Below are 13,304 nucleotides of genomic sequence, written 5' to 3'. Positions count from 1 at the left end.
ACTGGATGGGTGCTGAGGCCTCTGATGAGCACAAAGTACCCATGAAAGAAGGGATGGGAGCAGAGGGGTCTATGGACCCCCTTGCTTTTATAGCAGCCAGCCAACAGGCACTGCAGGGTGATACATCCTCTGTGGTCCTGCCAGGCATCAGGCTCCAGCCAACCTTGCACAATCCCATCCTGCACCTGCCCCAGTATAGGGCACAGTCACAGGACTGTGTGTTTTTATATGTGTCCTACAGCATATTCACCAGGGCTAAAGGGATGAAATGCATCCCAGTTTTGATACTGCTTGTGTAACTGGTGGTCCCACATAGGAGCACACAAGCTCTGGGAGCCCTTGCAGTTGCACAACCTCTGCCTGCCCCAGTCAGCAGCACAGCTCAGCTGCCTCCTACCCCACCATTGACAGCTGCCATTGTACAGAGCTTCCAAGGACACTACGTAATGGTAAATGTTTTGTTTTTAAAAAAAAAAAAAAAAAAAAAAAGGAGAGAGAAAATAAAAAAAAGGGGGGGGGAGGGGGAGGGCTTTAACTAGTTGAAATACAAAAAGTCTGTATAATTACATTCACTTAAATGCATGGTTCCATTAAAAAATACCATTGAGCCCGGGCCAAGTTCTGGTTTTGATTATACTCAGGGAACTCTGCTGAAGACACCATGGTGATGAGGATGAAAAATTGGGCCTGCAGTTCTACATGGAAATATATGAGCCAAATCCAAAGATCTTTGTATCTGGGATTCTTTGTATCTATTACCACAGACCTCATACACTCCTCCATGTGAAATGATAACCTAGACTGAGGAAGAGCCACTGGGCAAATTTACAGCTGACATAAACTGACAGAACCCTATGGACTCAGTAAGTCAGTCAACTCTGATAGCATATATACATCTCAGACTGACCTGGGATTATTTCCAATTCACCCACAGCATTTTTACTGTTTGTATAAACACCCTAGCTTCAGTCTGAAGCCACAGTTAACAACTTTCAGTTTTCCTAAACTTTAATTCTAATCCCTCTTCTCTCACAGCAAAACAGGGAAGTTTTTTAGCTTCATTTTTTCTGTCATCTACTGCTGTGGCATGCTGCAAAGTAAAAGATCAGTGGCAAATCTCTCCTGTAGTTTCTCAGCACAAGTCATTACAGTCATTACTCAAACACTATAGCTAACAAGTCTCTATTTAACTGAAGTCAGTCCCATTTCAGTGTCTGGATTTAAAGGGATCATTGTGGCCTTAAAATATCTACTGCAGGTCTGTTATGAGCTGGGTGAGTCTGAGCATCTGTTATGAGGCTGGAGTGAATCAGACTATCAGTTCACACCAGCTGTGAAACTGGTCTTGGCAAACCAAATAAAGTTTTTTTTTTTATTGTTATGTTTTTTGATTTTTTTTTTTTTTGAGGGGTTACCATGAAGAAATATTTAGAGACAACAGGAGATTACAAAGAACATGAAACAGCATGGCAAATTGTAATCCATAGAGACATCACAGAAGCATAGAATATCTTGAGTTGCAAGGAACCCCCAAGGATCACTGAGTCCAAGTCCTGGCTCCACACAGGGTCACCTCAAAATCAGACCCTATCAGCACTCAGTTGAACCCACCATATGACAGCCTCAAAACAAATTTCAATATCTTGCCTGTTACAGAGAGATGTAGGGAATTTCTTGGTTTTGACATCAATTCAATGAGGGCATTCATTGTTTGTTACACAGAAAGTCTGTGTAGAAGGTAGATATGTTTTTGATGAAATATATTTGTTCACACATGAGCATGGACCAATGAATATCTAATAAAAAATTAACATGCTACAACCTGACTGTGACAGGATGACATTTTATATATGCTACATTAACATCATAATCAGGGGCTCTTTAAGCTACAGCACCTCTGAAGGGGCCCCCATCTAAATCTGAATGAAAGTTGCAAGCCAAAATGTTGTCAGTAAAGTCCTTCAATTTCTCCCTCTCTTGCACAAGGGAGACACATGCTGATGGTGGGATCTGTCAGCCTACCTTTGTTTCCCAGCCACTGACCAGCTTTGTTGGGTGAATGAACAAGAGCTGTACAAGAGCAGATCTACCAGACCCATTTTGCTAGCAGAGCAGAAAGCAGCCCCAAAGGGACCAGTGACACGAAGCAGCGAGGCAGAGAAAGCATGAAATTACCTGCTATCTACTGGAGAAGTATTTTCCCTGCTACCTACTGGAGAAGTATTTTGCCTTCACAGGAATGCTGCAAAGTGCCAGCAGAAATCTCCAAGCTCAGGAGCCCCCAACCTAAACACGTATACATTCTGCTGGTTGACTGGTGCTTGTAGCAAAATGAATATTTGACCCAATTACTGGTAAATGCTGAGATTTTCAGTCAAACTACCTTTGAAACTGATGGCACAAAACTACCACTGGAAATACTGATAACACTAGAAGTAACAAGACACAGATTAGGCCCTGAAGTACTGAAATACACATTTTTTAAATGTATGCACATAACACTGATACATAATTGGATGTGGATCTGGGGACTGTGCTGCTGCTCATGCAAAATGCCATTTGACTTCAGCAAGACCTGCAGCAAATGGTTTGGGATCCCTGGTCTACAGGAATACTTTTCCTCATCAACATATGTTAAATCATCCAACCCTGGAATAGAGACTCTGGGTCCTTTTTTCAGCTTCTATGTGGATGAATCTTTATACAGGTTTAATCATCCATTTTACACAGATAAATTTTCCACTGTAGCAGCAAAAGTCTTATCTGCTTAAAACATGAGTAAAGGAGCTGGTCAAAAAGGAGCTACCTGAAAAATGTTTAATGTCTGAAGATATTGCAGAGGGCCTGGGACACGAACAAAACAGCATAAACCTATTTAATCAACAATGTCTCTCCCCTTTGTAATAAAAACTTGCTGAAAGAAAATGGAATTCCTAGTGGCACCATTTCTTATTTCCTTGCATTGCCTCAGAAGAGTTTAGTATGCAGTATAAAGCAGAAGAAGCTGCATGGCTCCTAGGAGGAAGACATGAAGCTTTTGTTTTCTTGATCTGCTCAACACAATGTGAGCCCAGTGATCCTTTAGCCTTTGGTCAGGCAACTCACAAAATATTCCTGTCCATCCTTGGTAACATTGGCACATGAACCTCTGCCTCATGGTTTCTATGTTCTCCAGGCTTGGTTTACCAGTTGCCTGCAATCTTGGGCCCCTCCCTGAGTGACGGACTTGAATCTTAAAGTTGGTGGGTGGCAAGTGGAGGTAAGCAGAAGAGGCGCTGTTTTTGCGGATGCATCTTCCATTCTTCTTGCACAGAACTTTGCTACAGAGTTTGGCTGCTGAGGTCACATTAATGACATAATGTCCCAAGGGTCCATCAATATATCGTTTCACAGTTGAACAGCTCTCCTATAGGAAATAAAAGATCATGACACGTTAATCAATAGCTAGCATTATGTCCAAATTTCGTACATTTTAGATACTACTACACAACTGTTCTTGGCTGCAGTAACTTCTTGAGATAAATAAGTTGGATTTACATACTGGAGCAAATGATTGTTTTAAGTGAGATTGCTTCCATGGGTAAGATTAGCAAAATATTAACGTTTACTATTTTCACTGTTAGGGTGCTTGGTAGCAACGTACCGTGTTTGACTGGAGATGTATCGATATGACACTGATCTCTCTGATCGGAGACTAACTTGTTCCTTAAGTGGAGATTTCTGGTAACTGCTGACAAGGAGCAGGGTGTGTGATTAATAGGTTTTAAAGAACATATTGAGTCACTGCTTTGGTCCTGTTTTCTCCAACTCCTTCAGCTTACTGGGAGCTACATCATTCTCAGAAATAAGCACAGAAGTTGCAGCTAGAAAGCTCTAGATGGTTTCCCTACACCTCTGCTGAAGTCAGTGGTGCTTTCACAGAGACTTCAGGAGCAGGACAGCAGATTGCATGAAAAGAGAGAGGGAAGAGAACCAAAGCCCAGCCTGGGTTCAGGATGGAAGGGGGGGGGGGGGAGGGGTCTATCCTGCCATGCCCCCTACAAAACCCCAGTGCAGCATCCTTCCCCCTCCATCACTTCAGGAAGGATTTGTGAATGCTCGAGGAACCTGGGAGGACTAAGTAAGCCATTTCTTTTCTAGCAGCATTCTTTTCTATCTGTCATTTCAACACAAATTCCACTAGTGACCAGAGAAAACTCCCCCTCTAGACCCCATTCCTTCCCTGGGTCTGTACAAACTACCATAGCTATGAAAAAGAACGCCGTAACAAGCTGTGTTTACATTTGTATGCTATTGCTTCAAAACATGTCTATTTTCTAATCTGGACTCATTATTGCAAACTGGCAAAAATGGCCTGCTTGAATCAATGTGCTCTGAAGCAATGGGACCTCTCCGCCTAACTAAAGCACAGAACGAACAAAACCTTAAAGTATTCCTGAGCCTTCATCCTCAACTGTAAGCTGGTGACAATGATAATGATAGATAGGTACAATGAAGGGTGTGGTGGCAGAGAAAAGGTATTGATGTGATTCCTAAATGCTAATAAACCAATAGGAGCTACCTTTGAGCTGGCATATTGCATACTGCCCCAGAGAACAACTCCAGCTGCTCCCAAAGCTGCACTTTCACCAATGGTGTTGACCAGATCAGTCTGCAAAAGAAGGCCAAAAAAAGTCAGAAAAAAAAAAGACATAAACCTAAAATTAAAAATAATAATAATTTTAAAAAGCACTAGGATACAGGCATCATTTTTTTTCCCCTAGAGGAGACAATGATCCTGTAGTATATTCTTCACCGTAAAACAACTGTTTAGATTAGAAAGCTTTTCTGCGTACCTGCAAAGGTTTGCATAGGGTTTTATTCACAAGTGGGACTAGCAAATAAAAAAATCTTTAGAATTTATTCACAAAGGGTCCTCCAACCAAACCAGTGGCATATGAATTGAATGATAGGTTTTATCTACCAGTCTTTGAATGGTTACCATACGCAGACATCATTTTTGGCAAGTGATGTTAAGTATGATCATGTCATTGGACTGCTACTACAGTGCTTAGTTGCAACTGATAGGCTTTACGCAGGTGCCTAACTTGTGCTGCATTAGCCACACCAGTTACAGAGCTGCTGTTCCTACCAGCATGAATACTGCTATTCCAGGAAACACACTGTTGAAACACAAGCTGCTCCCTGTGTTTCTTTATGCCAAATGGGAAGAAAGCACACATTTAATGGCTTAACCAAGTCCACCTTTAGGCCTGTACCAATATGCAGTCAAGTCATCACAATTAGCAGTAACGCAGCTCTGCCGGAACATAGACTGTGTGTAGCACAGGAGTCACTGGTGCCCTGCAGTGACTCATGGAACCATCCATGTATCTTAAAACCATTCCCTGAAACTGTGAATACCATGTCAAGAGAAATGCAATTAAATCTTACAAAGTAGGGAGGAAGCTTCTTCTTCCATCCCCATATTTCAAGGCATGACCAATTACATCTAAAATAATTCCTACCTACGGTAATTGATTACTGACTAATTTCCAATCACTGTTTGCAAGGAAAGATTCTACAATCTTTCTTGATTTGGTGAGAGAACAAGAAAGAGAAAATTCCTTTAAAACATTACTGGTGGTCTTCAATAGTCTTTCAATCTCTTCTTAAGAGAAAACAGTACAAGAAAACAGCCAAATTATCACAGTGTGGTCATGGGACCTTAGAAATACAAACTCAGAGTGGAAGAGCTGTGTTATTATTGCAAATTGGTACTAAATAATTTATTCACTCTTTAAGTGGGCCTGTTGATCTACCAGAGCATAGCAAGGAGTTCCCATTCCTGAAACATGGATGGCCCAAGAGATATAAAAGGAGACATAAACAAATACACTGGAAAGAAAGAGATTCTGCTGAAGAGTTCAAGACTATGACAGACAGTTGTAGTGAGCAGTGGTTCTGAGCCTTAACTGGAGGTCAGACAAAACAGTGCAGGAAAATCTGCAAAATTTGAAAGAGCAGAGCTTGCCCTGGCTCAGAGTGGTATAGCGTATAGTTAGTATTGCCTGAAGATCATGTTGTTGCTGATCATGCAAGCAGTCTTTTAGAGAAAGACATTACTCTTAAAAGTATATAGTCTGGTGATACTTTTGTAAAATTAGAGTACTGTGTGCTGCAGGTGTTATTTTCTAGTGGTTTTCTTCCTACAGGAATTAATCTGTAAAGAATACAAGAAGAGGGAGACAAAAAAAAAAAAAAAAAAAAAAAAAAAAAAAGTGAATTAAAAGTCAAGATATCAAATGTGAAAAGAATGTGAAATATAGCCTGACCTCTTGGTAATGAGGGCTCCTAAGCATTTATAATCTACAAAGCATTTTATAAAGGCTACCCAGATACAAAGTCTGGATGTTAGCCAAACAATCGTTCAGTGATTTAGCACTAGCACATGAACAAATCAATGAAACCTTTTTGTTCATCCAAAATAAATAATCAATAGACAGTTAGCATTGCTGGATGGACTAAGATCTGAGCAAAACCCAAAATAGAGATTTTGTAAGTAATATACTTTGGGATTTAGGTTGCTTGATCACAAGTCAGTAAATCCAGTTTTGATTCTCTTACTTTCCACAGTTTTCTTTTGTTAATTGTAGAAATAGTTTATATTTTTAAACACAAAAGTGTTTCAGCATTTTGTGTATGATTCATATGGATATAGAATAACAAAATTCAAGAGCATGACCCTTGAAGTTCACCTCCAGATGTGTGAAGTCTATTGGCACAGGTAATTTCACAAATGAAGTTCCAGGAACACCTACCCTTCCACCTTTGTGCACACCTAGAATCACCACCTTGCCAATGCTGAGAAACCAAGCACTTTTCTCAGACTAAGGCCAAAATGTGGCATTTGATTGGAAAGCACGTTCCCCTGGGGATGCTTGAAGGGCACTCACAACACTGCACAGGTATTAGATGCTGTAGAAATCTGTAGGGATTTCATTTAAACAATCTCCTTCTTCCTTATATTTCTTCTCTCTTATTGTATTCTTTAAAACAAAGGTCAAGCGGTAGAAGTCCTCCCCAGGAGGAAAGAGAATTAGAAAAGCATAAGCTGGATTTTTCTGTCTTCCTCATGCACCTTTTAAGGTGTATCATCTCCAGGTACATGAGGGTTATCTTCACTGTGAGGCTACAGACAACACTTAGATGGGAGCATTTCTCTTTCTGATGCCATTTCACTTTGCACCAATTAAATGAAAGTTCAAAGGAGAGCAAGAGAAGCAAGTGTGAATCTGACTATGTCTTATGATTAATTCAGTTTAATAATTACACAGCTTGCCCACAAGGAAGGAAGGAAGGTTTCTGACTGTCATTTGTAGGAATAGCTATGTCTTTCACTGAATAACTGATTCACGTTAAGTACCTCAAAAGCATTTAGCACAGAAGGGCTCTTCTTTGAATAATCTATGAACACTAGACAGTATCATCTTTTCCCTTTCTGTCTTATACACTTGTTCTTTTTGGTCTAGTGATTCCCCAACTCTTTCCTGGTGTCTAACAGAGACTGAGAAGGTCCTGGATTCAGTCTCAGCAAGCTGGGAAGAGACCTGGACAGAGAGCTCTTGCTTCAGAGGTCAGTGCTCTGACCACCAGCCAGCCGCACGAAGAGATGGGACCACCATGACCCTCCCCTGCTACAAACCTGGTTATAAAATAAAGTTCTTATCCCCCATTATCCCCCATTTAGATATCTGGGGGGGGAAAGAGGAGTCATAAATGACTGCCATAACTGCTGAGAGAGGCAAATTGGAGGCAGAGATAGGGAGGTGTCTCCCCGAAGCTCTGAGCAAGGCACACAAAAGAGGCACATGTGTCCATCCTGCAGCCATTCCGCTTTCCGGACTGAAGCTGGTGCTGTTCCTCGCACAACACAGCCTGACATTAGTGGGGCTCACTGGCATGGCTTTTCCATGTGAGTGCAAATAGACAAACAGATGGACTGGTAACGTTTCTTGGCCTCTGCTTCTAATCTTTCTAATCTTCTTCCTCATGAAGAAGAAAACATGCAGGTTTAAAATTATTTTTGTCATAATTTTAAATATGACCATCATGGCATGTGTCTAGGTGGGGAATCGTGTTTCACTCTTTGTATCAGATCCTCATCCATCCATGATGCAGGACTGTCCTGAAGACACAACTTTACAGGTCAGCTTCACTCAGGTATTTCTCCAAATGATAAGCAAGTCAACAAAGCCTCTTTACTTCTCATGCTGGTCCTGATGCTTGTTCTTGTTCAAGCTACTAAAGGCAGTGTGCAACAACCACAGATCCTTAGGATTATGCTGGGCTATCTCCTCGCAGAGAGCTAATTTGGCGCAGAGGAGGAAACTCCAGTTCCTATCAATGCTTCTTCATATTTTGGTCAGCCAAGTCACCATGTTGCCCACTAAAAAAGTAGGAGGTGAGCTGTTTCACTTGAGAGGAAGCAGGACAGTCAGTCCTTGTTACATGTTGAGAAAAGACAAAGAAGTAATCTTTCTTTTAAATTTTGAATGGTGTCAGTTTCAGACATGCTTCTTTTGTATTCAGGAATGGTAGTGCAAGCCTAGCGTGGTTGTAGGCAATGGACTCTGTACACATGCACACCTTGGCATCAGAGACTATCAGGACTATCGGTAGGTGAATGAGAGAAATTGCTATCCATTTTTTCATCATTTGTTGGTTTATTTATAATTCTGTTTTATTCATGACTCCAGTCTTCTAGGCAGGAAGCACAGATGCTACTGTGCAACTCCTCTCTCCCACACCGTTAGGAGTGAATTGTCAAGGCGAAATTTCTAAATGCCCTGCAGATGGCAAATTGCTTGTAGGCATTTCTAGCAAATACAGAAACCTTTCATAATGACTGGGATCCCAAATCACAATTTATAAATTGCTTCCAAGAAAAGAAGCAGGATGAATTTCTCAGATACCTTCTGCACAGCTCACCTGATTTCCAAGTACAGTCAAGGTGAAAGGCATAGCAGACATAGCTACAGCATCAGCTTGGACCTGTGCATTGTGTCTTTCTGAATGTCTGCTAGACCTCTGCCTCTCCCCTAGTGACTCTGGCCCACAACCATTGTTCCTGTTTTCTCCCACTGTAATGTTTACTGTATTTATCATACCGTGTACAGAAGGCATTACACACAAAGCTTGAATGTATCACCTAATATTCCTTTTCAACCACAATGTCACTACTCTTGTCCAACTTAATGGGTCCAGGCAGTGGTTCTCCTGGCCCCATCCCTGTCAGAGCTGAGGTTCCTATTAGCTTGCTTTCCCCATTTCTCATCATACTACACTGGCTCCATTTCTTATTGCACTCACACCCACTGTTGCTGGGACTCAGGGGTTTCGTGCCTTGTTTTTAGATTTGGGAGCTTCACTTTGGGGCATGTCATGGATCAAATGAGAAACTCCAGTCCAGTCTAAAATCTAGAAAAAAATATATTTTAAATATCTTAACATAGAGTAGATGTTTCCCGAAAGATGCTTCTATGTCTATGCATAGATCTTCCCTGGCTGATGGTTTGTAAAGTAATCTTTAAATCATCCAATAAAAAATGGCTGTATGCAGTTGAAAAAACTGCCACTGGGTTAAAGAGTATAACTTAGGAGAAACATCACAGTACCACTGTACTGTTCAGAAAGCAGTTTAAGGTAACTTTATATTTTGAACAAATTTTGAACTCGTGCATAATTGGTAACAGCATGTTAGTTTTCATAGCTTTCAGTAACATTTGTGGTATTTTTATATCTATCAAGAGACTGGTTTATATTATAAAATTAATTATTATGGCCTGCATTTGTAGATTGTTCATTTGTTTGATGGCCTGTTTTAAGCTCTTCAGTGAAGGCATTCTGGGGGAGCTCCTGCCTGTATTGACCCCAGAGGCTTCTTGTCTTCAAGTGGGATCTGGCTTTCCTGTTTGTACATGATTTCCAAGACACCTAGGACCTGTAGTTTCCACACCACACAGAAAACAGCTGCAAAGAGTCACCTGTTGCTAAAAATGGGGCAGACCAAATTCATGGTTGCTTCAATGTGCCATCAGCTTCTTAAGAGCGCCCTGAAAGACTTCTCAGGCTGATGAGGCTCCACAACCCCTGCCCAGCTCCTGGCTGCAACCACACGCAGCTTGTGGCCTACTGGTCTGACCTCTGCTTTTCTCCTTGCCGTCTTGTGTTGGCAGCTCTATATTTATTGCACTTTGTCGCTGGTTGAAGGAATATTGCATGCCTCAAAAACTCAGTTTCTTTCTTAGAAAGATTCCGCAAGATTAGCGCTAAATATTGGATCAAGAAGACATTTGAACCTGTTGTGCCTCTGAAAAGCAAAATGGCCAATGCTCATCATGCAGGAATTTTTCCAGTCCAGACCAGTTTACTTGACTGGTTTATTTCTGTCCTGAATGAATTTCCACTTGGATAATGGAACAAAAAAGCCCTCAGGTTCCTTTCTTATGAAATTTTATCTTTCTATTATCCTAATAAGTTTTAAGCTTCACAAAAAATTTGTCAAATTCATTTCACAAGCTGTCCTGAAGAATTAAAATATCAGAATGAGTTACTTCCTTAAGGGAATGATTTCTTTGTACTTGCTTTCTAAATTAGCCTAATTAAAAACATACAATGTTATCCTACAAAAATATACGAAAACACTGCAGGATTAACTATTGAAAGGTGTGGCATTTTGTATGGTGACTACAGCTCTTTCTTATGGAGTGGTATATTTTCATTAAATATGAAAAACTTACATAAATGCTTTTATATAAGGAAAACTTCTAGAAAGTACCTTTTCTAAAAGGCTGTTTCTAATCTCTACATTTCTAAAGAAGTCTGTCTGCTTACCTCTGTTAAAACATGAAAAGTATAGGCATAAAACGGTCTGGAATAAACAAAAACTGGCAAAACATAGTCTTTTCTAGCAATTGAGGCAATACGTATTGCCTCCTTAACCCGAAAGTGAACAAATTTTAGTGCGTTTGGACTTGACTTCAGTACATAATCCAGGTATATCGAGGGGTAGAGAGCAGTACTTTCTTTCCACAGCCACAGCAGGAGATCATTGCGGGAAGACTCAATGGCTGGGCATTTCCCTGTGTATGTTTGTGGGTGCTCTTTGTAATCATAATTGTAGCAGTCTGGGTAAAGATAGTAACCCCACAAACCATTTGGCCTCATGTGTTCAGCCAGAAGGATGGTGTTGTTCATGAAACTCTTGCCAGCATTTTCAAATTCCTCTTTAGCAACTTTCCTAATTTTGTCCTCTGACCACTGAGGATGCTGTCGCCTTACCATCTCAAGAGATTTATTTCTGTAAATGCTTTTACTGCCCCAGTTCCTGTCCCACTGGGGTCTCCAGTTTTCCCAGTCAATGACTGCAAGTCCCTGAAATTTCTTCAGAGGTATGCAATAGTCAATGTCAGACTTTGCTTTATTAAGGTGCTTGATAATACTTTCATTTTGGGGCACCCCCCCGTTCACAGGATCTCCGTTATCAGAGTAGTACGGATAGTATCCCAAGTGAGTGTGGTAGAAGATTGTCACGTTTGATCCACTCAGAGTCTCATTGGTGTTGGATGCGATGTCAAAAATGCTGAGATCCAGGTCCACCTTGTAGCGCAGCCTGCACTGCTCGGTGGGCGCATTCCACACCACGATGAAGGGCTTGTGCAGCAGCAGGGGGGCCTGCGCCTGCTTCTGTGGCTGAGCACCAGCCACTGCAAGAAGTGCTGTGACTGCCAGCCATTTGATCCAAAGATCCATGCTGTGCTGTTTTCTGGGGAATTGTTATGGTGTGTCCCTGAATACAAAAATGAGAGAGGACATTTTATGTCAGTAGCCACCCTGGAGACAGATGGGTCTTTGGGTTTGATTTGCTTTTGTTAATGTCATACTTGGTGCAAACAGAGGAAAATGCAAAACTGTGTCTTGGAAAAATGAAGACTAATTTCAAATGCTTTGAAAGATTTTTTGATAGATTTTACTTTCTGGAAGTGTGTTCTCATGCTTGGCTTTTCTTGTTTTCCTCTTCACTCAGGCACCCAACACACTCAATTCAGACCTTTCCTTAACACTTATTTGTTACAAGAAATTAGTCAATAAGAGAGTAACTTAAAACAACAGTATAGAAAAGATTGTGTTGCTCATTTCAAATTTCAGTTTTGAAGTAAGTATTTTTACAGCTAGTCTGACTTGCTTAGAGCATCATCACAATGGGGTTGAGGCCTTCCTTATTATTTGTATATGCTATTGGTCACATTAAGGGTAATTTAAACAAAAGATAGACACATCTACATCACATGGATTAACCAAGAGATTTCAGAAATGCTGCAATTTTCAGCACATCTGAAAAACAGTATATTGTTACCTACCCCTGAGTTAGCTTTTATTTCCTAAATGAATGGATGCCAGAACAATAATCAATCTGCAGTCTAGAAGGGTGAAGCTATTGATGGCTTAAAGGCTTAAGCTAGTTATTATACTGAAAGTAAATTAAATATCAATATGTGAAAGAAAATAAATTATGTCAAGCAGATCTGAACTAGCCAGAAAAGTATGCTACAGCTTGGAAAAAAAAAAAAATTAAAAAGGGGAACTAGTGTGTAGAAGTGGGGGCTTATTAATATTTATTTTTCCTTTCAGCATTTGTTGTTTCCTATGGCTGTAAAGCACGGTAGTTTAGGGACTATCTGTACTCTGAGAACTGTCAGTGCTGCAGGGCTGCTGGTACCCAAGGCACCCACATCCACACTTGGCACACCATGGAGCAGATGTTCACGAACTGCTCACAGCTGGCTGCTCCAGAACCTGCCCCTGCTCCTCTCTTCCCCAAGAGGCACAGCCCAGCTCTGTGTTGGGTTTGTGATCCAGGTTCCTTTGTGCAGTACATATTATCTTTACTGATGGCCAAACACTTCATGGTTGGGTCCAGCTGATACATCAGCTTCAATCCAGAGATCGTAAAAATGGCTTCCCCATATGAACATTACTGAATCTATACTACAGTGTGGTTCATCCTCTCAGTTATCATCTGTCGTTCACCTGTTTATCCATTGTCTTCACATTAAATACAATCAAGATGCAATCACTGTCTACATTGCGGGTTCAATTCATGTGTTAGCCTTATGAGTTTGAAATGACTTGAACCTGGATATTTCCGTATTTTCATGTTCATTTTTAATGACTTCTTTCCTTGACTGTAAACTCGGACTCCCAGTTATCCCACTGTAATTAGCCTGGTTTCACCCGCCCCTACTATTTTCTCACTCAGTTAT

The 13,304-nt window shown here is 40.9% G+C and overlaps 1 protein-coding gene across 1 annotated transcript; it reads right to left on the bottom strand.

The window, feature by feature from the left end:
• Positions 1–2,977: 2,977 nt before the first annotated feature.
• LOC309876881 (hyaluronidase-1-like) lies at positions 2,978–11,793 on the bottom strand (the record flags this gene model as incomplete). The annotated part of the gene is made up of 3 exons (XM_082757734.1): positions 2,978–3,406; positions 4,562–4,651; positions 10,876–11,793. The coding sequence occupies 3 exons, from the start codon at positions 11,791–11,793 to the stop codon at positions 2,978–2,980; spliced, it is 1,437 nt and encodes a 478-aa protein (XP_082613860.1).
• Between the last annotated feature and the right edge of the window lie 1,511 nt (positions 11,794–13,304).

This window comes from Aythya marila, assembly GCF_965140915.1.
Source record: "Aythya marila genome assembly, chromosome: 1".
NCBI lineage: Eukaryota > Metazoa > Chordata > Aves > Anseriformes > Anatidae > Aythya > Aythya marila.
Note: the sequence above shows the minus strand (reverse complement) of the source record. Positions and strands in the feature narration are given on the sequence as shown.